Source organism: Drosophila gunungcola (assembly GCF_025200985.1).
Source record: "Drosophila gunungcola strain Sukarami chromosome X unlocalized genomic scaffold, Dgunungcola_SK_2 000043F, whole genome shotgun sequence".
Taxonomy (NCBI): domain Eukaryota; kingdom Metazoa; phylum Arthropoda; class Insecta; order Diptera; family Drosophilidae; genus Drosophila; species Drosophila gunungcola.
The window spans coordinates 285,256-311,104 of NW_026453191.1; the positions used below are offsets into that span (position 1 = coordinate 285,256).

The 25,849-nt window shown below is 36.7% G+C and overlaps 1 protein-coding gene across 10 annotated transcripts in view; it reads right to left on the reverse strand.

Moving 5' to 3' along the window:
- LOC128260869 (protein PALS1) overlaps positions 1–25,849 on the reverse strand; it is a 66,253-nt gene that overhangs the window by 35,570 nt on the left and 4,834 nt on the right. For 7 of the 10 annotated variants that reach the window (XM_052994152.1, XM_052994153.1, XM_052994155.1 and 4 more), the window contains exons 3-5: positions 18,335–18,517; positions 18,181–18,238; positions 4,270–4,400 (exon numbers count right to left, since the gene is read on the reverse strand). In XM_052994152.1, coding sequence (XP_052850112.1) covers positions 4,270–4,400; positions 18,181–18,238; positions 18,335–18,517 — 372 coding nt within the window. The other 3 variants (XM_052994158.1, XM_052994156.1, XM_052994157.1) reach the window with 3 other exon arrangements.

The window sequence follows — 25,849 nt, forward strand, 5'->3', positions numbered from 1 at the left end:
TCAATCAAATTCCATTAAAATGGAGCTAACCAAGTAACGCCCTCAGTACCCCTCCCCACTGCCACACCCCTCCGCATGAAAGCCATGGGTATATTGATGCTGTTCCCCTAATGAAATATGAATTATTAATGCGACGAACACATAATGGATGTGTGGCTGGTCTGAGCGACGTGTGTGTGTGGGTGTGTCTGCGTCTGGGCCAGGTATTTTTGTATGTGGGTGGCCAAAAACCCACTGAGCTGCACCCACAATCTGCAATCCACAACCAGAACCCCATTCCAGTTCCTGTCAAACTGCCTGTCCACCCTCCCCCTCAGAAATCAGCCAATTAAGACGACCTTAGGCCTTCGTTCTAGCCAATCCGATTGGCCTTAACCTTCTTCTACAGGTTAAGTCGCGCCCTAATGCCAATAGCTAAGTGTCAGGTTAAAAAAAAAAAAGTGAAAATAAATGAACAAGTTGAATTATGGGGCCCTTTTGATGCAATTACCTGAGCCTAAGTTGGGGGACAAGAGAAAAAAACCTTCTTTGTAGGGGGGATCTCTCTTAACGCTTGTGGCCCATTTTCACTTCATTCGCTATGGTATATATCATTTGTTTTCTACCAGTAACCGCCCAGAATCACCCATCCGCCGTGAGCGTATTTTTTGTTCGCATTTTATCGGATTATTGACAGCCAAGTCGGTTTGTCAGTCTACCGCATCGGCTTGTGGATTCTCAATGGCGAAGTGAAGTGGCGTGGCTTCAGTCGCAGCTTCAGTTTCCAGTTCCCAGTTCTCACATACCGTATACCATCTCCCAATCGTCCATCATGCCCAGCAACCCTCTCTCCCACGCACTTCAACACTTATCGGATAAATCGATGCAAAAAAACACGGTAAAAAATAGTTCTAACGTTTTTTTATGCCAAAAAGTAGTAAATCATATATTACATTTTTCAAGTCAATGCCAAATTTAATTCTTTCTATGGGTTTTATCAATTTTTTTTGCTAAAATTGCACAAAAATTAAATTTGTTCAGCTTTCAATTCTTACTGATTTTAAATTTTATGACAAATGCTACTTATATTGTAAATATTTCTAGTTTACGTTTACGTAGTGTATTATAAATATGATTTATTCTTAGGTGATATATTAACAATGAGAATGAAGCAGTAACGCTACTTCTTTCTTAAAATAATTGCATACAAATCAAAATAAGCTCTAGAGAATTTACAAACATTTAACACAATGTGATCGACTATATCCGTTAGTGTTTATTTGGCGATTTTAATAAAATCTAGTTAAATAAAGTATTTGTCAGTTTTTTTTTTTGGTAATAGGTATTTTTGGCCGATCAATGCTCGTTTTTTTTTTTGGAGGTGCTCAGTGTACTTGATATGCATATTCACGTTTGTTTGTGTATGCAAAATCATTTGTTCGGTTGGCCTGGCAACAAACGATTGACTCACTGTTCTCGATAAGGCCCCGCAGCGGCACTCTAGCGCATCCTAGACAAAAAAAAAACGGCCCCACCCACAATTCACGATTCACGAGCATTCCATGTGCCCACTCCCGACGGAGTAGCCCGGCTCAGCCCAGCCCAGATTCCCCGATTCCCAGATCCGTACCAAACAGAGCCCAGCAGAACCGCACCTGACCCCCATCCAATCCAGTCAACGTCCGGAGAACTGAAAGCAATTGATGGAGCGTTCAACTGTGATGACGATGATGACAAAAGCACTTGATGCGCTTAAAATTGCTAGAAGTGTGCGGAGGGTAAGGGTTTTGGGGGATTGGGATGGGGATTGGGATTGGAGCAGCTCTTGATGCGGGGCTATGCGTGGAATACCATCCATCCATACCTCCGAGTGACTCTCAAACTCCGCGATTTACTATTTAAACCAATTGTGAGCCCAACGAGTGACCAAAAGTCAGTGGGCACAAAAAGTGCACTCAATTCAATCACTTTTGGAACCACCCACCCACCAGAAGAGAATGCCCTTATTGTACTGTAACAATTTGAATTTTCAAATTAAATAAAGCTACCTTTTTACTCTTTGTGCTGAATAACTGGCTGTGCTCATTGTTGGTTTATGATGCCAACACAACAGAAAACAAATACGTAAAAGCATTCTTATTTCCAAGAATGAGAAATGATTTATTAAAATAAAAATAGGTATGGAAGTAAGTTATTGCCATCAAAGTGAAACAGTAACAATATACACAAATCAACGAAAACCCACCAAAGCGTGTACATGTAATCGACGTAATTTGCATTCAAATGATTCGCCATAAGTCATTTCATTCATCGCGATCTTTTGTATTTAAACTGTAAACGCAACAAAACTGTTAATACGCAAAGTGAATAGCTAATGTGTTTATTCACCGACATTTTTCGCTGGCCAACATATAAAATAATAACAAAAGCAAGTCTACACGGGAAAAAAATACCTTTACTTTAATTTATTTTAATTAAAGGTTTCTCTTAACTTTTGGTGGGACAAATACTAAAGACATTATGCAATTTATATAATCTTAAATTTTATGTGTAAAAAGTCTAAGCAATGTTAATGTGATATTCATAATCTTTAACTTCTCTGTGCACAAATATCCTTCAGGTTTTATATTGCTATGGGATAAGTAGTTTGTAAATAATATAAAACAATATTTCAAATCTATATTGAATATTTTTGATTCTATTCAAACTTTCTAAAAATTTCTATGCACATGTTTATATGTATTTTTTTCAATGTAGCTAATCTCAGGGATCGCTGTTGTATAACTTTGAAGCGCAAATCGCTTTATTAGTCCCAAATGAATATACTCACTCTTGAGCTCGCACATGCAAATGGTATTGCAGCGTTCACTTTCAATTACCCACATATTTGATTTGCATTTACTCGTTTTTTCTCAGCTGCTGTATTTATTTTTATTTTATTTTTTTCTTTAGTTTTCGTTTTTTTTTTCTGTTTTGCGTAACTTTTGATGGCAATTTTATTTTGCTTTTGTTTTCAAGTTTATACAACGTTTGTTTTGAGCTTTTCTTTGTGTTATTCACTTTTTACTTTAGTTTGTTGTGTCTGTTTTTGTTTCCACTTTTAGTTTCAGTCCACTGTCTACAGTCTACTGGCTCGTGTTGGGTTTGTTGAATTTTTAATTGAATTTTGTGAGCGCATACTTCCTCATTTTTTGCATTTTGCATTTGGTATTTGGGAGGGGCCGCCTCCAGTTGGTCACTGGTCATTCAGTTATGTTTGCGCCGTGTGTTATAGAAAGCTGTTTTCATAAAACGTTTTCCAATTCAATTTCAGTTTGCCGTCCAATTCGGCCAAACACACAGCCTGCAAATAAATACCTTGCATTCATGTGTGCTTCACTGCCACATGCCGCACAAAAAAAAAAAAAAAAAAATACAAAAATAAATAAAAATACAGCGTAGCACTTTCCGGGAATTCCCCCACCACCCGTTTCACCTTTTCATTCATCGAATATAGACTTCCAGCAGACGAATAAATAACCCTAAAATAGCATTGCAAATTTTTTACTTGACTTTACCTACATGTTTTTAAACAAAGCCGACAAAGCTAAGTTTTTCGCCCCATATTTATAATCTACTTCCCAATATAGTCACCTCATTGTTAAAAGGCAATACCTTACATTACCTGTTAAAATAATGAAACACGTTATTTTAATAGTCATTGGGTGCTTCAGTTAATTTTTATTTAAATCACTTAAGTTTATAGTTGCAGGTGCATGTGTATTTTCTAAACTACGCTTCAAGTACAGAGAAAAACATGAAGCAAATTAAGCTGAAACGTATTCAAGACATCTGTCAGTAAAACTCTTGAAAAATACACGGAAATGGAACTAAACTGTAAAGAAACTAGCTAGGATTCTACTAAAAGCTTCCCAGAAAAAACAGTGTAGGAACCTTAAAATGAAGTACTTTCTTGGCAAAAGTTACGTTGAATATGTAATTTTTGTCAGATAACAAACTTAAAACCTTGTGAAACAGAACAAAATACCTAGAAAATTCACTGGAAATTTCCTGGTTGCGAGAAAGTATACCCAAGAAAATCCCTTTTAAATTAAATGTATTTAAACTTCTTGGTAAAGCGAAAATATAGCCAAGTAGTTGGAAATCTACACCCGGCCATAAAAAACCCCCACTATAAACGGTGTGAAATTATGTCTTTTAATTTAGTCAATTAAATGCCTTAAAAATATCGTTTAAAACGTTAAAAGTAGTTTGCAAATGTAAAGCCATAACCCAAATGGGGGCACTCACCTTCTTGGACAGCTGGGTGATGTCGACGGGCGTGACCCGGTTCAAGGCCGCCAATCTTTGCAGACGCTCGCGGGCGTGCTCCTCGACGGCGATGACGAAGGCGTCCTGCACGGAGTTGCCAATATCCCAGGCTGCAAAAAGAGACAAGTGGTCGGAATAATTAATTCAGGCACATTAAACATTTAGCAGGCAGATGATAAAGTACGGGGTTGTGATCTGCCAAGCAAAAGGACCCCCAAAATCAATAGTTGATTCAGACTGGTGACTGGTTGATGGAATACCACTCACAAACGAGGCACATAAATCATAGTTATAAAAGAGTCTTAAAAAACACTGTAACTTTGTTTGAGTGATTTATTTTCACATATTTGCAATTAAATTAATTGTGTTTCAAACTTAATTGGATAGCTTTTTAATAACAATTTATTGCTTGGGTGAAATGACACTTTTATTTTATTTGCTTTATACCTTTTTGCCGAAAGGTGACGAAAGAATTACATTAAATATTCTGGTAACAAAAGCTGCTGATTTACAAATTACAAAAAAATATAACACTAATTAGTTAGTTATATGTTTCTTCAGTAATTAAAATCCGTAAAAGTACGAGGAAAACTTTCCTAAATATTTTTTAGTCTGTTGACAAAAGCCGTACTGACCCAAGCCATGATTTGCCCCCTGATGGCAGACATCATTTCGGTTTCAGTACTTTCGGTATTCCCCGAACGTTCATTCGCTGCATTCACGGCGCTCTAACCGAATCGTTCGATACGTACTCATGGGTGCATTCATGGGCCACAATATGCTGCCGCCGGGGAATCGTTTTTATGCCTGCGAATCAGCAAAGCAACATTTTGAAGGGTATGCGTGTGTTTTTGTTTTCTGTTTGTTGCGAGGGTGACTAAAAGTTTTGCTAAAAATTTGCTGGTTGCTGACAGCAACGACAACATGAATTCGACTACCCCACTTCCGACGCCAAATCCACTTTCCTTGTCCTTATCCTTCTTCGTCGCCCACTCGGAGCTTCAACTTTTCTTGTCACTTTTATTGCTTTTTTTAGGCTGCACTCCCTTCGAGCACCCGAACCACTAAGCACCGAGCACTGAGCCACCTCCTCGTGACCTCGGCTTTAATTTCATTTCGCTGCCCTTGCGTTTTCGGCTGTTGATTGCGTCGAAAACCGGTGGGCGGTGGGTATTAGAGGGGGCGTTGGGTGGCTTAAGACGCCCTCGATCCGAGGTCGCATCCCGCAACCCCCAACCCCGCAACCCCCATCGTCAACATCCACCCCCACCCCCTCGAGCGTGCCCGGGCAAAAGTGGAGCGCTCGGGCCAGATCCAATTAGGCGCCGCGTTGTCAGCCTCGATGTCGCTACATGTCGTTGAACCTTCCGCCCCCTCAGCCCATCCTGCACTTGAAGTAATACTGGTACAGTTTAATATATCAACAGACTAATCACACAATGAAAATTATTTTATTTAATATTAAATAAGTTTATAATTATAAATCCAATTTTAGGCCAACTAAAAAATTCGTATCAAGAAACAACCTATAAAAAATTTAAAATAAATGCGAGCTTATACCATTCATTGCAAAATAAAATGATGAAAGTAAATAAACAACTTTTAGTCATTAATATTGTAACGATATTATGCACGACGACGTTTGATATGATCAACACTCATTATTATAATATTATACATTTCTTTGATATCGAAATTAAGATATATATATATATGATATGATATATATCACCCCAATTTTTCTTTTTAGGTTTTAATACAGAGATTACATAGGTTGGGCATTTACAAAATAGATTTTAGTTTTGATTCTCGAAGATTCAATAAATATATTCATAATCCTATTTTGGTGGAACTTTTTCGCAAAGTGTATGGGCATGCATGCACAGCATGTGGGTGAAGGGTTACTACGGGGGCGTTTTTTTGCGAGTTGGAGCAACTACCGTGCGTTTTCCGAGCTCCAAGATTCTGACTTTTAATCTCATTTGTGCGCGCGAGAGTGTGTGCGTGTCTGTGTCTGTGACCCTGTGCAAGTCCCTGTCAGTGTGTTGGTGTGGGGGTGTCCATGTGTGTGCCTTGCGTTTGTGTCACTCATTTCCGCGACCCCGCCCCCTTTTCGCCATGCCGCCCTGGTCGGCATTCCTCTCATAAGTCTTGACAAGCCGTGTCAGTCGAGCGCCTCTTCAAGTCCGGGCAATTGGGATTCCCAATTGAGTTCATGTCCGCCCGGAGAAAGTGTGGGGGGGGGGGAAAGCAGCGAAAAGGTCGGATTGGAGGGGTTCGGGGGTTTTCTTACTAAGGGTTGGGCATCGAACAGCGCCCCTTTGACACATGCAAATGCTTGTAATCGAGTAGCAAGCTGTTGACAAAGCCCATCGCAGGTGTCCGTTATTGTCCGTCCGGTTTTTTTTCCGTCCGGAGACTGTTGCCCATAGTCTGTTGCCCGTTGTCCGTAGTCTGTTGTACCGTTGTCCGTGTCCGATGTCCGCCATTTGTTGTTCCATGAGCACGTTGCTCTTTGTTGTGTCGAGTGTTTGTGCAATATTATTAACCTTAATTAGTCATTAATAGTTCTTGCAGCCAAAGATGCCAGGTGAGGTCAAAGCGAAAGGGTAAGACGAGAGTTTACTCGATCTGACGAAGAGTTTAAGCAGGAATTTAAGTTTTTGACAATCATAAACCGAACATTTCACATACTATTTGGGGGGCTTTACAAAATAGTACCCCTCTTAAGTCTATAAATAATTTACTTTACTTACTCACTTTGCAAATAATTTAAAATGTTAAAACCCTTTTTGTAAAAAGAAGTGACATTTTACCCTGTTTCGTGTCTAGTTTATTTGCAAATAAAAAAAGGATTATGCGTTGGCACATTGGTGTTTGTCGGTTTAAAGAGTGCATAAAGTATTTCAACAAAGTGCTGTTGTTCAGTCATCAACTTTTAGATGCTCCTGCAACGAGTGCTAGGGGTGTTATCTTTTATTGGGTGCTCTATTAGGTCAATAAACCCTTATCGCCGCCTTAATTATCTGAAATGTGTGTGCTAGCTTGTGCTCTGTTGTGTTGTGTTCACCATTTACTAAACAAATTCAAATAAAATTCATAAATAAACTAAATTTATTTAGAATTTTTTATATTTTAAGTTTATAATGTTAAAATTAATATTTTTTTGGATTTAAAACATTTCTTAACGTCTCTGAGATATAACACACTTAAATTATTATTTTTTATAAAAATACAACAAATCTTAAGAGTTCAAATAAGGTAGCACAGTCAAAACACTAACTGTCTTGGGTATCTGATATCTAACCAACCAATCATTGCTGGATCTCGAAAAAAAATATTTTTTGACAGTTCTCGCATATTTTGTTATTGCGAAAATTGCCAAAAAAAATTTTTTTAGCTGTGATAGTTAATTGATTTTAGGATGAATTCAATTAGGCATGGCATTTTCAAACAAACTAAAACCAAAAAAATTTGGTTTGCGTTTCACGTTAGATAAATGCGAAGAGTAAAAAATTTGTTAGTATTGAAGTTAATTGACTTTCTTTAAGTCCTAATATAGTTCCCTTCTAATATACAATGTCAGCTTTTGTTAAAAGTTATTATTAATTTTAAAAAATAAGTCACTGAAACCCTTGTCCGTTTAGAAAAAATGTATCTTTTCTGCCTTTGATTAGCTATATTTTTACTTTTAGTGGGCATCCCCTTGTCGAGTTTCCGAGTTTAAAGCGAGTTTCTTGTTACTCTGCTTGTGTGGCACTTCACACATTTCAAGAGGAGTCGTCGGCGGAGATGGGGGAAAAGCTTCTCCATTTAATGGGTCTGCCCTGGAATCTTGAATCACACTGGCGGAATGAAAAGTCGGGGATGGTGATGGAGGAATAGGAGGAGGAGAAGAAGGTGGAGGAGGAGGGCTTTAATTGCCCGCAAGCAAATCGATAAACAATAAACCAAAGTGCACTCAAATTGCAGAAACCACGTGAGAAGTGCCTGCAACATACGGCAACCGATGGCAACCAAAAGCAACGACATCGACATCATCGATATCGCAAGTACGACAATATGGAGGGTGCAAAACTAGCCGCCAACTTCCTGGGCTTCCAATGGTTACCAAACGGCAGGTGGAATCAGCGGAATAAGCGCAATCGATGAATTTCAATTGGCAGCAGAAGCTCCAATCGCAAATCGGATTCTACGATTGGATGTGTATTTCACTTGTTTCAGCATCAATGGTCAAAGTTTCAGTCCGATCTTAGATCCATGCATATGTTACCATGATAAAAATCATTACAAATTAATTGTAAACTCTTTTTTTCATTTAATTGTTGCTTATGATTGTTTGATGTACCTATTATATTTTTTTAAGTGGTAAAAAACAACCTTATTGAATCTTCGATGAAGGCCAGGTAAAAACTGCAAAATGTTTGCAATTGTTTGTGTATTTTTAATTCAGCATTTGTTGCTTACTTTTGGCCCTGCCCTTGAACCACACAAAATAAACAGCAATAATAACAAGGAAAATAACAAACAATAACGATGGAGCGAATTAACTTGAGAGTTTTGCAATTAAAATTTAATTGCCAGTGAATTGTAATGGAGCGTGTTCAAAAAAGGGTAGCCGTTGAAAAAGTCACACTTTTGTGGGAGACACCCTAATTGGCCATTAAATGATTAACATTTTAATGCAAATATGTTGATATTATATATATTTTAATGAGAGAACTTGCCACCCTAAAGGCAGTGGATTCTGGAGAAGCCTATATATATTAAAGAAATATATAATTATTATGATTATATTTTGGCCTTCTTCGTTGGCTGCTTTGCGGCTTTAATCGCTTCTTTTTTGAAGTGAGCGAAACCAGTTTGCTTGAGCTGAAGATTTCGTTTTATATCGCTTTATCTCCGAGAGAAACACACAAAGGTTCAGCGATACTTCAGAGATACAAAGATACACAGATACAGGTACAGGTGCACAGTCGATGCCTGTGTGTGCGAATTGTTATTATTTGTCTCCGTCGTTAAACTACGAATCATGTGCACATGGGTTATGTAACCGCACAATCGAGTATCTTATTACGCGTCGCCGGCATTGGGAGACTTCTACTTGTGACTTGGACTTGGTAATCCGGGAAATCTGGGAAATCTAGGGAATCCAGGGGGTCTGGTCAACTGGTGAAGAGCTCCGAAGTGCCCATGACCATGATTACTTGAACTTTGGCAACTTAATCAAAGGGTTCAGGTAAACAGAACATCGGATGACCGAAAAAGTTAGCAAATTAAAAGCTACGATGTTTACATTGACAAAACTTTTCAAAAGCAATCAATATAAGTTAAATAATACGGAAAATAAGCAAAAATTCTTAAATTGACCAGGTTCAAAAACATACATTAAGTTTTTTTTAATGATTTAAGGCTTTAAAAATGTATGTTATACAGAATTTTATTGTTTAATTTATCGAAACTTTAAAGATTTGTATACATAGTATAAAAAATTATAAATATATATAAATATATATTAAAAAAGTGTAATGAATTGATTTTTTCAACTAACTACCGAAAAATATGTAAGTTATTAGGTACTTAATACAAAAAATTCAAGTTTCATTGCATTTTTCTGCGTACCCAAATATAAAGGGGAAGAACAAAAACCGGGTATTCCACTCCATTATTTAGTTAATAAAAGACATGCATATCAATTTGTGTCAAAGCAGATTATGATAGCCAATCGGGGGTTGAATGAGTATAAGCACCTTACTCAACTACTTGTTCGGACCACCCACCTCACCACCTCCCGAATTGAATAAGCCCCACCAGACACCTTTTGGCCATTACTCATACGCCGCACGGACCGCAGCTGCTTTATCGCTTATCATACACTTTTTTTCGTTCCACATTTATTTCCCCACTCTCTGGGATTTCTGGGTAAACATGAAAATTGTTTAATTGCGATTGCCTTGTGTGGGGCCACAAAGGGTTAAGGCAGGGGGACTGATTATGGCTGATGGACGGTCGCATTGTTTACCTTTTTTTCTACCAGATACTCTCTCAACCTGATTGCTAATTGAATTGAAAATGAAAATAAAGTTGAAATAAAAATTGTATGGCTCATTTACCTCCCTACACAAAGGGAGAAGAAACTTAAAAAGTTTTAAAAACTTAAAAGAAACTTAAATCTTAACTAAAATGACCTAGTGATGAAATGTGACATGTAAGCGGACATCTAAAATAAAATACTTTTATTTTCGGGTCGGAAAATCTGATCATTAAATTTCTAGCTAGCACAACTAAACCCGTTTAAAAATTAAATTCAAATGTTAACCGGAAATCGAAAACTTGACTCTAAGTAAAAATAATTTTCGTTAACAGAATTCAATTGAAGCTTCACTTGACATGCGATGAGCTGACGACAATCATCACATCTCAGGGTCATATTCTTGTTGTAGTTTTTTGTAGTGTCTCAGGTGCGCATAGTCTCACGTTTATTTGCTTATTTGCGCGCTTGATTGCACCACCACATAGCGTTTTCTTTGTGACGACTTCAAATTGCAGTTAGCTGCAGAATCCACCAACCCACACCGATCTGTCACGCCTCTTTTAGCCCGAAAACACTTACAGAATCACTTAATTTTATGGTGTTTGGATGTTGCGTGCCGCGATTCGCTTCGTCTGACAACAAGTACGATTTTCTCGAGATTATAAACAGATCCAAACGCAAGAGAAAGACTATGGATGTTGGCAAAATGCAACAGAATAAAAGAGATCGTCCATCAAAAAGGAATAAACATATTAAAAAAAATTTTTGCTAATAGAACTTTGTTTTTTTTTTTCAAAAACAATTAATTAATTCGCTTGGACTTTTTAACCAAAATATTTAATCATATTTTCTGGGTTAATGGAACAAGACTTCACCTGTATTGATTTAAAAACACGTAAATACTCTTCAAGCATCAGAGAATGCGTGTATTTTGTGCTGTCTGCATATGTACATAATTTAAATCGAATGAATTGGCATTAGGAATTATCTGCGCATATCCAATTAGAGGAGCTAGCGGTAAATCACTGGTAAAATCCAAAGAATCGACAACGGCATCCAAGAATTCAAGCAGTCCAATGCAGAAGAACCAACGGGACGGCACAAACCAATTCTCCAGTCTTTCTCCGGGTTTTTGTTATTAGATAATGCCCTTTGAAACGGGGTAAAAACCGAGAAAAAGCTGGAGAGATGCAACGGTGAGCGACAAAGCAAGAAAATGTGTTCAGGTGAACAAAAAAGCCAAAGAACATAGAACAGCAAACAAAAACAGACACAGACACATGAAACATGAAAAAGAAAACACAAGACAACAAATTCAGATGCAACAGCGACCTATAAGGAACAAGAATGGAAAATATGGGGAACGTAGTAAATAATAGGGCGTGGCACTTGGATGTCATGCTAAAAAATAATCATTGCATACGCATGAATTAGACATTCGAATAAAAGAATGAATACTGGTTAAATAAAAATACACCTACGGATGCCAGTTAAGAACATGGCTATGTCAATGGCCAGGCGCATGTGAACCGAATAGTCGGAATTCACTAGCACCGCATTAGATAGTCGACTAAGCCTCCGCATTCCTGTGGCCACTGAGATCGACCCACGACATGCATCCCAAGCCAAAGCCATACAGCCATAGCTATGGCCATATCCGTGTGCATCCCGATCCGCGCCCCTTTGTTAACCACATCCTTGGCGAAAATGCACACGGAATAAATAACCAAGTTTTTTATTTAAAGTCTTAATTTAGTTAGGAAATTTGTAAAAACACTTTATCACTTTTGCTTGATCAAAACTTAAATAGCGTTTGATCAAGTCCTGAATTCAAAACCAAGAAATCTTATTTTTACCATTACAAAAAATAGTCGACTTTAAAAACAAACTATAACTTTACAAATGTTGGACAATGTTTGGGTTGTTCAACCAAAACTTCTTACTTAAAAAATGAGTTGTACTATAATGTGGTAAAACAAATATTAATCTCTTTGAGATTGACAAGTTTTGAACCTAAATAAGAACTCATTATTCTTTACATTATATTGAATAGATATGTGTCTTAGAGTTACCAAGTCTTTATTTACATGCTTTAATTGTTCAGAAAATATTTAACAATGTTTTACCTAAATCATCTATTTATTTCAAAAATCCATTGGAAATGGTTCTGGTATTTTTTTCTAGTGTACTAGCATCACAATGCAATTCCATGGCCAAGTTGGAAAACAATTTTGGCTCTCCCCCTTGCTATTGCCTTCTCCCTTGTACGGGCTATCCCTCTCGCTCGCTCGCCTGAGGCAATGACTTTTACACATCGCAGCACATGGCCATCTCGTACCTTTAAAAAGCCCCCCCTCCACCCTATCGCCCCTCACTACCACCCAGCGCATCTGAGCGCGCTCAATTGTATCGCTTCAAATTCAGTCGACGTCGCAGTCGCTGGCAGCGTGTAAAACTTAAAAACTTACTCACACAATTGAGTCAGCCGAAACACTGGAAAACAAAGAACACCCCTTCTAAAACTAACTTAAATGGTTATGGTTATTACGTAAGGACTTTTAGCCTAATAATCGTTAATGAAGGTTTTTGGAATCTTTGGAAAGTATTATGAATAAAATAAGATTAAACTTTAAAATTGCATACAAAAATACATAACCTTAAGCATTTGTAGTTTGTTACTTAAATGCTGACCTACTGTTAAAAAAAATCTTAGCATTGAAACATGCATTAATATTAATTAATTATTTCTGTATGCATAGATTATGTTGTTAATTTTGCTACGGGTCTATTAATTAAAGTGTAAAATATTTGATTAGTAACTGAACAGTTTTAATTACTCAAGTTCAATTTAAATTATCAATAGGACGTTAAAACGTGCAGTTTCCAAGCTTGACATAAAAAACACTGATTTTATAATTACATTTTTTTTTCAATATTGTATTATAACTTATAGGTGAAATATTGCAAGAAAGCAATAGTTTTTAAACTTTCTAATAAGGAGATGAAGCAAAAAAAACGTAATTTTTGCTTTAAGACTTTTTTTAAATAATAATAATTTTATAGAAAATAATGTTACCAATTTGTTATTTTTCTTTTAAAAATGCTTGAATGCTCGCAATGGATGCAATTCAAAGTTATTGAAATGTGTTTTATTAGCATAAACATTTGATTTCTAATTTGTTTCAGTGTTCTTTGGAGCCAAGAAACTTGCGTTACCGGATTTCGGATGCTGCGCTCTCTCTCTCTATCTCCCTCTCTTAATCGCAAGCCATCCCGCTTGCACCTGCAGACGATCCTATATACGAACATAGAAAACTTTGGCTTTAGATTTTAGTTTTAAGTTTTTCAGCATCGCACCTCTCTTCCTTTGCCGGCAAACTCCTATTGATTTCGCTTTGAACAGCAAATTCATTGCTTTGGAATGTATTCGATGTTTTCAGTGTTTTGTTTGTGTGTTAGCCGCCGTTGCAAACTGGAAATTCTTCGGGGTCCGTTGGAGTTGACCCAAAAATAAAAGCGGTTTCGAGGAGACTGCAACTGATTGCCGCCTTATCAGTGGACAAAAGGGAGGGCGGCTACTATACGACAAAGGGGATTCTGGGTTGCGTATACGCCCCTTGGAATGCGGCACAGTGCAGTTAAAACTGTTATTCAATTGGCTGCGGATTCTGTGACGTGTGCGCTCGAAATAGGTCAGCATTTGATTGATTTAGTATCCGCACAATAATGTTGCCTTTGTGCAGTAATTTTAGTTTTCTTTCAACCAGTAATTGGATTTACTTGAGAGCTACTTGTGAAGGATACATTGGTCTGTTCCATGGCCTAGACAGTTATGAAAATATTTCTCTTTTTTGTTTATTTTAAATGGGTATAAGTAATTTTTAATAACTTTAATGTTTATTAATTTAATTGGCTTTTTAAAGTGTATGTCAATTTATTCTTCCGGTATCCGGGTATAAGGAGCTTCATTATTTAAATAAAATGTCTATTATGTATTAAAATATTTTTAGTTACTAATGTACATATGCAAATTTAAAGCTTAAATTAATTGATTTAACTGTAAAAAGTAATTAAATTTTTCATTACTTTAAACACCTTCTTGACACGCTCTTAATTGATGAATTTAGAACCTAATACCCTAAGAACAATGTTTAATTTGTGTATGCCAAGCTTATGAGAATTTATTAATCAATAAAAGAAAATATAACATGTTTATGTTTGAAATAGGTCAGCAATTCATTGATTAGTACACACACAACAATGCATGCTTAAAGCAAAAATTATAGGAGCTCCATTAAATAGAATTTTTAACATTCTAAAATACTGTCAGACATAAACAAGTGTATTTTAACATCTATTTTTAAAACGACAAATCTTTACTCTTCCTCATTGATCTTAGTTCTTAGCTCCTGCAGGAAATATCACCGGTAATAAGTTGCTCAGTCCGGTTTAAGATCATTCATAACACTCTTAATGCTGCCATTTTAATGAGTGGCATAGCATAATGAATGTAACTTTTGGTATGTGGGTCCCATAAAATGTGTATTTTTTCGCCACTTTTATGATTTTTTGACAGTTGATTTCCACTTTCGACAAAACTTGTTTCGTTTTGAGGTTAGTTTTCTTTACTGTCTGTTTGTGTGTTTCTTGCTGTTGTTGCTGTTGTTGTTTCTTGTTTAGCCGCTTTTTATGGCAACAACAACACGTGGCCCACAACGCAGACCAAACTGTAAGCAGCTTTTATTTCTATAGCCCATCTCCCTTGCTCTGCCATCTCGTGGCATCTGAGCGTCTCGCTTTTGCATTGTCTATTTTGCAGTAATTTCCAGTTGGCTGAATTCGGTGGGAGGCAAAAAGTTGAGGAGGCTGTGAAAGAGAGAGAGAGCGAGAGGAAAAGGAAGGAAGGAAGGGGGGGAAGAGAGAGCGAGAGCGGGTCTTATAACTCCCACCATTTCCATTCCCAAATGCTTTTTGCTGGCCACTTTGATGGTCCATGGGGGATTTTGTATCTGTATCTACATGTGTCGGCCCTCCAAACTATTTGCCCTCACTTTTTGCACTCTCACGCCCACAAAAACAAAACTAAATAAAAAAAAAAGTCAGCGAAAAAAAACGCACAAAAAAACAAGTATAATAAGAGCAAACACCGCACTCATCGCCGTGTTAATGGGTTAAACTGAAGTTTTGCCCATAATAATAAAGCGACAAAAAACTTTCCGTGAGTCGAAACGAAATTATTTTGCCGGTGCTGGCGGTTACAGTCGAACATCCAGAACTCGAACTTTCCTAGTCCTAAGTTTTTGCAAACTGCAAGATTTTACACCGGGAAATGGCATTACGTGCTAATGGCATTCATGAAACTGATTTGGATTTGGTTTAATTTTGCTTTAGAGATGCTAAAGAGTTGTTATGCATTTGAATTGGATTTGCTTTTTTAAAGTTGCTTGGAATATACGTTGGATTTAATCCGAATTTTCTGCAGATGATTAAAATATGGATTTAAATTTACGTTTAGTTTTCTTTATAAATGACTTAGTTTTGATTAACATAATGATTGTTATTGATATAATTGATACTTCTTAAAGTTTCTAAACAATATAAGCTCAATGTTTTTTATTTTGAAATTGCCAAAACGTAAACAAAACCAGAAACATACCTAACAATAACCAGAACGAGTTTCAGTGACAACATTGATTTAATAAACTGAATGTGAATAAGAGCACTATTAAAAACCGGCCATTTCAATTACAAATAAACCATACAAATTGTTCACACGTCAAGAAAAATCTTTTAAGAAATATTTGCACACATTCCTTGTGTGCATACACGTAAAAAAATGTATAATATTTTCTGTTCATTAACAAGTACACAAATTTAAGGAATTTTTTTAAAATAAAATAATACAAACAAAAAAATTTTGGGTATTAAATATATTATTAAATTAAAAATTTTAAATTCTTTAATTTTACAAAATACAGAATATACTTTTGAAAAGAAATATATATGTTAAAATGGTGTCAATAAAATAATATTCAAAATATGTGAAGAAAATATATTAATTTTAAAGATGCTCGAAATTACTGCGGAAAAAAGAGCAACAAGTAATATTCTTTTTAATGCGCAAAGACGCCAGCTCATGGAAAACTTGTTATGCAACATTGGTCCAAAATGATCAAACTTTTTTCCGTGTAGTCCGAGTCATGCGAGTTCGACTGTAGTAACTCTGGGTATACACAAACATACCATATGTGTGTATATATTTCTGTAGTTGTGTATCTGTGGCCAGGTACGCCAAACTAAACACTAACAATGTTGATTCATGACTCTGCCATAGATAGTTTGCCCAGTTTGGGAGCCACTGGCCACTCACCCTGCCGCTTTTTATGCTGCTGCTGCTACTGCTGTTGCTTTTTCTGCTGCCGCTGCTGCTGCACCACAATAAAACAACTACAAATCAAATTTGTCACACCGAAAAAAAAAGAGGAGAACGAAACGGCGGCGAACCACGTACCAAAAAAGAGACGCCAACGCGTGCGCGCACTTCAAAACAAAAGGCGGAAAACCGAACTCCAAAACCGACAACACAAAAATAAAAAACACAACGAACGCAATCCACCGGAGAAAACGGGATGGCGTTAGCTGGGCGGTATGAACGGTATGAGCGGTACGGCTAAAGCGGCGACACTGCGGCGCTGACGCTACGGAAATGTCGACGGTCGCCTCGCAACTGAGGCGGCTCCACCGCCGAGCGGCCGGAGAGGCCCCAAAAACCCGGCTAAAGAGAGAGAGAGAGCGGTACACTAGCTCACTAACTCACACAGAGAAAGAGCGGGAGAGCAGATGAGTGGGGAACTTGAAGACTGAGACTGATAGTGAGAAGACTGGAGAACCGTAAAGCCGGAGAGCCATGAGCGCCAGAAGTTCCACTGACCGCAAAGTCAAATGCAAAGACACAAATGCCAAACAGGTACTGCTCGCCATTTGGAAGTAATACAGGTGTGATAATACCAACTACCACGTAAGACCTTATACGATCAGCGTAATCGATTATAATAAGCTTCAGTCTGATTGATTCCGGTAATTTTACCATTATTGGTTAAATAAAATCCAATGTATCAATTTTTTAAATCAAAAAGTTAAAATTATAAACAATATTGAGACTATGTATATAAAATCTTATGTATATAAATCCTATGTATAGAAAATCTTATATTTCTATAAACAGATGCCAAAATAAAATAAAGGTAACAGTGATACCAATTTTGAGCTAAGATATCAACAAAATTACAATTACAAATAGTTATTTTTGACATTTCAGATACTGAATGAAATTTGTCCGCAAATCCCAATATACCGGAGTAATCGATGATTATAGAGTATGCAAATACAAATGCCAAAAAAGCATCGGAGAAGAGATAGAGAGAGAGCGATCGAGTTAGACAGTTAGTTAATGAAATGCGAGAGCAGAGTTCCGAATCAGACAGTTAGCTTCAACTTGTTGCTTTAACCAGGCTGCAGTGGCTCTCAAACTGCACAGGTGATCGGGCGATTAGAAGTTTTCGAGCCAGTGTGACCTGGTTTATTAGCGGTAGAGCCGATTAAAAATGTTGACAAAACTGTTTCGAAAATATTTCTCTTGGTACTAACATCACTTTACAATATATCGAACCAAAATCCGTCTTTAAAATCACAGAAAATTGAAATTCAGTTAATAAAAGTATTTCGATCAAGTTTGAAAAATTTTTTATTTGCAAAAACCTTTTATAAGTCGATGTGAATATTCTTTTAAATATAGCCCTTTTCATGGAAATAATGACTCAAATAATGTTAAATAATTAAAAAATTCGTGAACTTACCCAGTCGTGAATCATTCTTCTTTCGCACACGCAGACAGATAGTACAGGATTTAATGCACTGCAAAGAATTCGTGCAAATCGAAAAGAAGAAACATAGAAATTAGTTAGGGATAGTCAGGATGGACCACTTATATATGAGGGTTAGTATCCGTACGTCGTGTATGTGGCGAATGACCTCCGTGCGCGATATATTCTCCAGGGTCAGGCCATTGACCTCGAGTATCTCATCGCCCACTTCCAGATTATCGCGATCGGGCGGTGAGCCGTATAGTTTAATTTTACCCTCCACATTCTCGACGAGTATGATGACATAGCCCGATAGTTCGACAACTTGTTGCTGCAAAGATTAAAGGTTAAAGAGCTGTTTAAGGAAAAATTTAAATTAATATGTCAGATGACAGTGTAAAAGGGTGAGTTTAAGTTAGAAAATCATACAATTATTTAAGAAATGAATAATGTTTTAAAATCCCTTGTTTTGTAACGTTTGCATAGTTCTGCCAATGGGGCGTATACTTAATATTTTAATATTCCTTTTGCTTTAAATTAATTTCATTTCCTTCATTGCTAAACGATTTCTTCATAAACACTTTACTACCACTATCCAATCTTTGCTTCTTTTATAATTAACTGGGCGTATACTTAATTTTAAAGGCATACCTCCTCCTTTCAAGGGTTATACAAATGAACAAAATATTCCACACCTAATTTTTAATGCTAAACGATTTATAGTCAAAATATTTCATAATAATATGTAGCTGCTTATAAATTTTAAATAATTACATCCCTTTTGCAACACGGCGTATGCTTAATGCCAAACGATTCCCTTTGCTCACGAAATATTTACCAAGTCTTTGCCAAATGTCTCGCATAAAGTCATTTTCATAACTGCTGCCTAAATGGCAAGAACAACTTATTTATGCTGCGGGATGTGGGTGGTTCTACTACTAAAAAAAATCAAATTAATTACACAAAAGGATGAAGGACAAAGGCAACACAGCCAGCCTGAAACAGCAAACAGTCCAACTTCAGTTCAAATACCCCCACTTCTGCGAGTGTGCGAGTGTGGGAAGTTTTGGCCATTATTGCTTGGGCTGGCTCGTTATGTTAATTACAACAAATTATGCTCATGCGGCAATTGCGGGGGAATCCTTTCTCCAAGCTTATAGCTTCAAGCCACCCAAGGCGGGCTTTCGCCATATCCTTGAGCCACCCACCACCCACAACCGCCCACCGCCCACGCCCTCAAGCGTGTAATCAGTAGGCAGCAGGCCAGTTGGTGGGCGGATTTAGGAGGTGCTTCTGATTGCCCCTCGGTTGCGCCAGCAGTTTGACAGTCACCTTGGAAATCAAGGCCATATAAAAGCTATTAATCCTTTAAGAGAATGTTTGGACAGCGCTGAATGATTGAAAAATATTTTATATTGTATGAGAAGATGTATAAACTAAGAGTACTGAGTCAACATTGTTCGATTATTATCAGTTCGACAAGAACTAAAAAGAAATTAAAGTGGAATTGGTTACGATTATAAACATAAAATATATTAATTTATAGGGTTCACAAATTAAAAAACCAGTATCTAATTCCCTTTTCTTCTGTGTTCTAATATGTATTAATTACAAATAATATCGCCTAGAATCGTTGTGGTCTTTTAAGTGGTCTTTAGTCAGGACAGACTATGTACATTTCTTAGGAAATAAATTATTAAAAAATCCCTCAGTGGCGACTCTCACCTTTCCACAAGACCTCGGAATAATTCATTGGCTGTCCCATTTTATTCGGACAGGTCGAACAAAATGCAATCCACAGCAATTTAAATAAGCTTAAAGTTCATTTCAAACAAAAACATGAAATGGAAGAGACACAAAGAGAGCAGCAACAATGGCAACAAAGATGCAAGCCACAAAATGCAAACCGAAAATTGGCACAAAGCACTTGAGAAACATTTAAACCTGCGCCCCCGACACAAAAAAAATATAAGAACAACAAATTCGACAAACAGACATTTTAAATAAATACCTATACATAAAAAATATGTAAATAAATGTATATATAGAAACGAACGGAGAGATCTGCAAAAGAGTGCCTAATTACAAAACAAAAGTGAATGAAAAAAAAAATAATTCGACTCTATTGGGTCACAAAAGTGAATAAGCAGGCGTTGGTGTGGGCGTGGCAACGTGGCAGAAACAACCATTGTTGCAAGCGCAGGTCGACAATGGCAATAGCAGCACCAGCGGATCACCGAAAAAAATCTCTTGTATTTTACAACATACATTTAAAATGTTACAGTCTTTTTAGAGAAAGACAGTAACTTTAGAAAGGCCCTTAAATAAATTCAGTTAGCAACACATGCTTAAAATATTATGAATCATAGTTGATTTATCCACACTTTCTGTGATGATAACAATGTTAGACAGTACAATTTGAATAGTTAGAAAACAATTAACCATATTATTTTCTAGATATTCAGTATACTATATCCAATTCAAAGAAACCCTCTAATTAAATAGAATACCTAACCCACAATTTTAATAAATATATCTTAAATGGTTTGCCAACACTTTATTTAAGTTTAAGGATTCTAAATCATTAGAAACCCCTCTAGTTAAATACAATCCCTAACCAACACTTTTTGTGAATGAATCTTAGACAGTTTACCAACACTTTCTTAAGTGTTACTGCTTTATCAACAAGCGGTAAGGCAAAGATTAACATACCTCTCCGTTTATTGATCATACCTATCTGACAATATTTAATTTGGCTTTTATTAATATAGCTTCGCAATTCGAGCATGATTCCCACAGTGCATCTGCAACAACGGGCGACAGGCAAAACACTCAACTGGAAGTGAACTCGAGTTGAGCTGGCAAACGGCCAAAAAGGACACACAAAGGCGGTGGAGGGAGGCCAGGTGCTAAAAGAGCCAAAAGCAGCCGTACACACAAAGCGGCGAATAAACAGGAAGACAACTCGACGTTGCAGATGGTGGGCCAGAATGGCAAATGGTAAATGGCAAATGGCAGGAATAACCACCAACAATTTCCAACTGTTTGCGACTGTCCCAGCCTCATATTTCACGCCTCTTTCATGTTCGCGTTGCTCCTCCGCTTTGTAAATAAGCATATATATTTTCTGCGGATTAACGTGGCAAAAAGTCAGTCCAATTGATGAACTGCCACCGTTTGCCAGGACGCGATAGCAAAAAAAAAACACGCCGGAAAAAAAGCAAACAAAAATGACGGGGGAAAAATGTAAGAAACAAAAAAAAAACAGACGGAAAGGCATGAAAATCAAACCTAAGCTGCATAATTATTGGCGCTTCAACGCCGGATGCAGAAACCATCAGACACCCACACTCACACAAAGCACAGGCAGCCATCAAAACACAGCAGCGGTAGACATAATAGGACCAATAGACGGTTTCCAAATATCAATGCCTTTAGAAAAGGTATAGAATTAAATAACTAGTTTAAAAATATAAAAAATTATAATAAACGAAAAACATCCCAAAAAGAAAATTTCTAAAATATGTTAAAACTGTTTATACCCTTTAAAATTAATTTATTGCCTCGTATATACTTTTTTAAATCACTTTAATATTTATTTAATGATATCCACCCACAATTTTTAGGCTTAATATGACTTCAAATTGTTTATAAAATTTATGTGCATTGGGCTGCATTGCAATTTAAGAGATTTTTCATAATCCTATAAAGATTTACATATGCCGCGCACTTGTACATTTTTTTTAAGAATTTAAATAAGTCCATAATATTCTCAACATTTGTGATTCAATCGAATATTTAAAGAGATATATTATTGGTTGAAGTTCAGAGCGTATCTATTGTTTACTGTGTGTCGAGGGGTGCATGAAGTTAAAAGCTAGCTGAGGAGACTGACGAGGGCAACTGGCGACATAGACAAACTGGGGCACTTGAGCGGGAGCAACAGCAGCTGTGGCAGTACCGCTCCACCCCCCAACACCCCTCAAGCACCCCCTCATCCCACCCCTCGCCCGCACTTTGTCGCACTCGAATGAAAAATGACAGCAATTACGCTTAAATTATGCGTTTGTTTTCATATGAGCGTCCTTGTCAGTTGTTCTTGTTGTTGTACTTCAAGCTCATTTCACACATAGACACATGGCAAGTACAACAGCAACAACAACAAGGACAATACACACACACACACAAAGAAAGTCTAGGCGACAAGTTTTTCCCTTTGCCCGACTTTTCTTTTTTTTTCCCCATCATTCATTCTGTCGTTCATTGTCTCTGCTTGTTTTTTTTTTTGTGCCTTTTGCTCTGGAAAATGTCCTGAAAACTGCACCAAAATCCAGTCGAGCGTGATTCGATGGGAAAATTTATATCTATGAATGAGTACAAACTTTCGCAAGAAAAACTGATTTCCCGATAGCATACCTTTCGGGGTTGATTGAACTAAAGCAATTTCTTTTAAATCAAGACAAGGCTATATAATGGGTCAACATGAAAACTTTACTTTGGTGGTCGTTGAGTTGTTATTTTCACTGTTTCGCCCTAATAATACTGGACTTTTATGTTCGATATTTCTTTAACCTTAAGATGGCTTTTGAATAATATTTCAGAAAACTAATTAGGAATAATAAACATCAAATAACCATTTTTAATGTAGAACAGTTCGTTTATCAGCACTGCTTTATTGTATTATTGTAAAACCTTTGGGCCTAGCCACGAATAAATTAAATTAAATAAATTAAAACTGTTAGTGCTTAGAAAAACATTAAAAGACAAATTCCCATAAATGTTTTTTAAATGACGCCGTTATACAACATTTATCCGTAAAAAAAGAGCATTTGCAATTCCTTGTGATCATGGCTAATTCTCCATTCGCTCCGCTTCTTTGCGCTTGACTGCTAATGACAAAGCCAAGAACAAAACCAGAAACGAAAAAAGCTGGAAAAAGTGGAAGGAAAACAGAGACCAGAGAAGGATGTGCGGCACAAAAGGGACGAAGGCACGTGGGGAGAGGAGAATAAGAAGGAGAAGGCAGAAAGGCGAGAACAAGAACAAAGCACTTGACTTGTCATTTTTGACATATAAATGGCGAAACAAATCTTTGGATATTGTTTTAAATGATGCACACAAACGCACACACACACACACACACACACACACACACAGACAAACAGCTAATAAGTGGTGAAAAAGGGGCTGAATTTCGGTGAGGAATGTATATTTATGGGAATTTCTCCCAATGGGGTTATGGTTATGCAACAAAGTAACACAAATGATACGCACAATTGTGGCTATTGTTAATGTTATGATTGTTGTTGTTTTTCGCCTTGTTAAAGCTGGTATATTTTCGAGCATATGTCTTATGATGGAGGGGTTTTTGGAGGGGCTGGGAGGGGGGTTTTGCAGGGTATAGAGTGGTCCAGCACATGCGCAATTGCAGGCACCGCAATCAGACACTCACCAACACACACACACACACACACATGCGTGTGCGTTTCTTTATTCCAGCTACCAAACAACCTCCACGCTTTATTTTTCCTCCTTTTTGCGGCTCTGAATTAAAGGCAATAGAGCAATGGCAAAAAAAAAAAGACACACACACATGCAACTTAATGAAGCAAAATGTTTCATACTTTTCGTTCTTCTGCATCATTTCACAACCACACCCCATACTAATACCAGAATACCATTGCCAATGGCCATCACATATAAAAGTCATTTGAAAATTTCATGGCAATTCATGTAAAAAACTTTCTTTGACAGCCGCTGAAAGTAGCTGGCAGCAAAAATATGAGAGAAAGCAGCGCACACACACGCAGATCTACGACCACAGACGCACCGGCTGATGGACCACGCGGCGTATGCGTTATGCATAAATTTGTATACCAATGTTATAATAACGTCTTTCCCTTCCCGGCAAACGAAAAGCTTATTCCAATATTCAGATGCATTAATACACATTAAAAAAGAACTGCAAACTGCAAATGGACTACAAGTTAATTATAAATCAAATAAAATAAACATTTTAAGTTTTCCAATGGATACAAAATGTATATTATATCCTAAATTAAAATTAAATTAAATACAAAAATCGTAGAATAGAATTGAAAAGTTCAAGCTTTCAATAAAATTGCCTGTATTATTATACTTTTTTCCTTTTCCCTAGAACCAGAAAAAGAAGGATTAAATTCTGAAAATAGAATTTCAAAGGAAATACTTAAATAAAACATTCACAGCAGGGGTGAGACAACTGATCAAATTAAAAATTCCAGCGAAAACGCATTCAAAGAAGCAAACAAAATGCAACAACAAGTAAGGCTAAATTAAATGGTAAACAAAAATAACATCTCTTTAGTGGGTACTCATTAAATTTAAAGGAAAAATTTTAAGCTATTGCAATTTTGTTGTTACTTTTACTGAAAAGAAGAATTTCCGGTTATAAATAATACAAAGAAAAGGCTCATTAAAAGTATATAATAAAAGAAAAGCATTTTCAGAAGGACTGAGGAAAAAAAACCGTATGAAAAAAGCACTTTTGATCAGTAATTAATGTGATTTAATGGAAATGTCTTAAAACTACAAAAACAAAAACTCCTAAAAAAACTGCCAACATCCTTAGGAGAAAGGATGTTAGGATAACAACAACAAAAAATCTCAGCAGAAGAATGCGATAAAAACACCGATAGAAAAACTATGGAAAAATGTTTTACTTAAAAATAAGGAAGGAAAAAAAAAACAAAATCTGAACATTCTGCAACTCAGACTTTTTGCTCCGCACAGTTAAGGGCTGTGACAAAAAACCCCACACAGGTGCTTAGTCCACTTCCCTTCTACCTTTCACCATTATGCACTTAGAAAACGGCTAGCAATAAAAATGTTTCCGAAAAAATCCTTGCCTACTTTTTTGGGCCCCCAAGGTGGCATCTGAACACAGCGAAAATATGCGAAAAAAAAAATGGAAAAGGAGTGAGAAAAGGACACTATGCCGCTCGTCAGATGAATGGATGGCAGTAATGAAACACGGATGATATTTTCAACTAAATTTCTAGCACCGGAAAACAACGGTACACTTTTGCAGCGTATTACAAAAAAGGACCTTCTTTCAAGAGCAAATAGTTATTTCAAAATGTGTTGGGCAATGGAACTGTCAAATCATTGCTGAAGGAAATCGAAGCGAGCAATTTCACAGAGCAGCAATTACAAGAAGAGCAAAGGTGTTACAAAAAAAAAATTAAAAAACTTAAATTTCCACAAAATCTTAGTTTTGTTTTTAGGTTACCTGTTACCATATAAAATAACATAAGCCAGATATTTTTGAAAATATTATCTAGAAAAGAAAAGTAAAGAAAATATAGAAACAAAGAAATGGTCGAACCCTGGATCTTAAAAATCTTAATATAGATATAAATATAACTCTCCTACAATATGCAACAATGAAATTTGAAACTTTATTAAAGCAGTATTATTAAATCATGTCTTTTTTTAAGTTAAAAATATGTGCCTTTTAAATGATTTGCTCTACATGGTTATTTGTACCTTAAATGAGTGTATTTAAATGTTTTTTTGTTTTGTGTTGCCATTTGCTCCTGCATGTGTGTGTTTGCTTGGTCGCATGTGTGTGTGTGTGTGTGTGTAATAGCCCAAAACGGCAATGTTTAATTAAAAACGATAA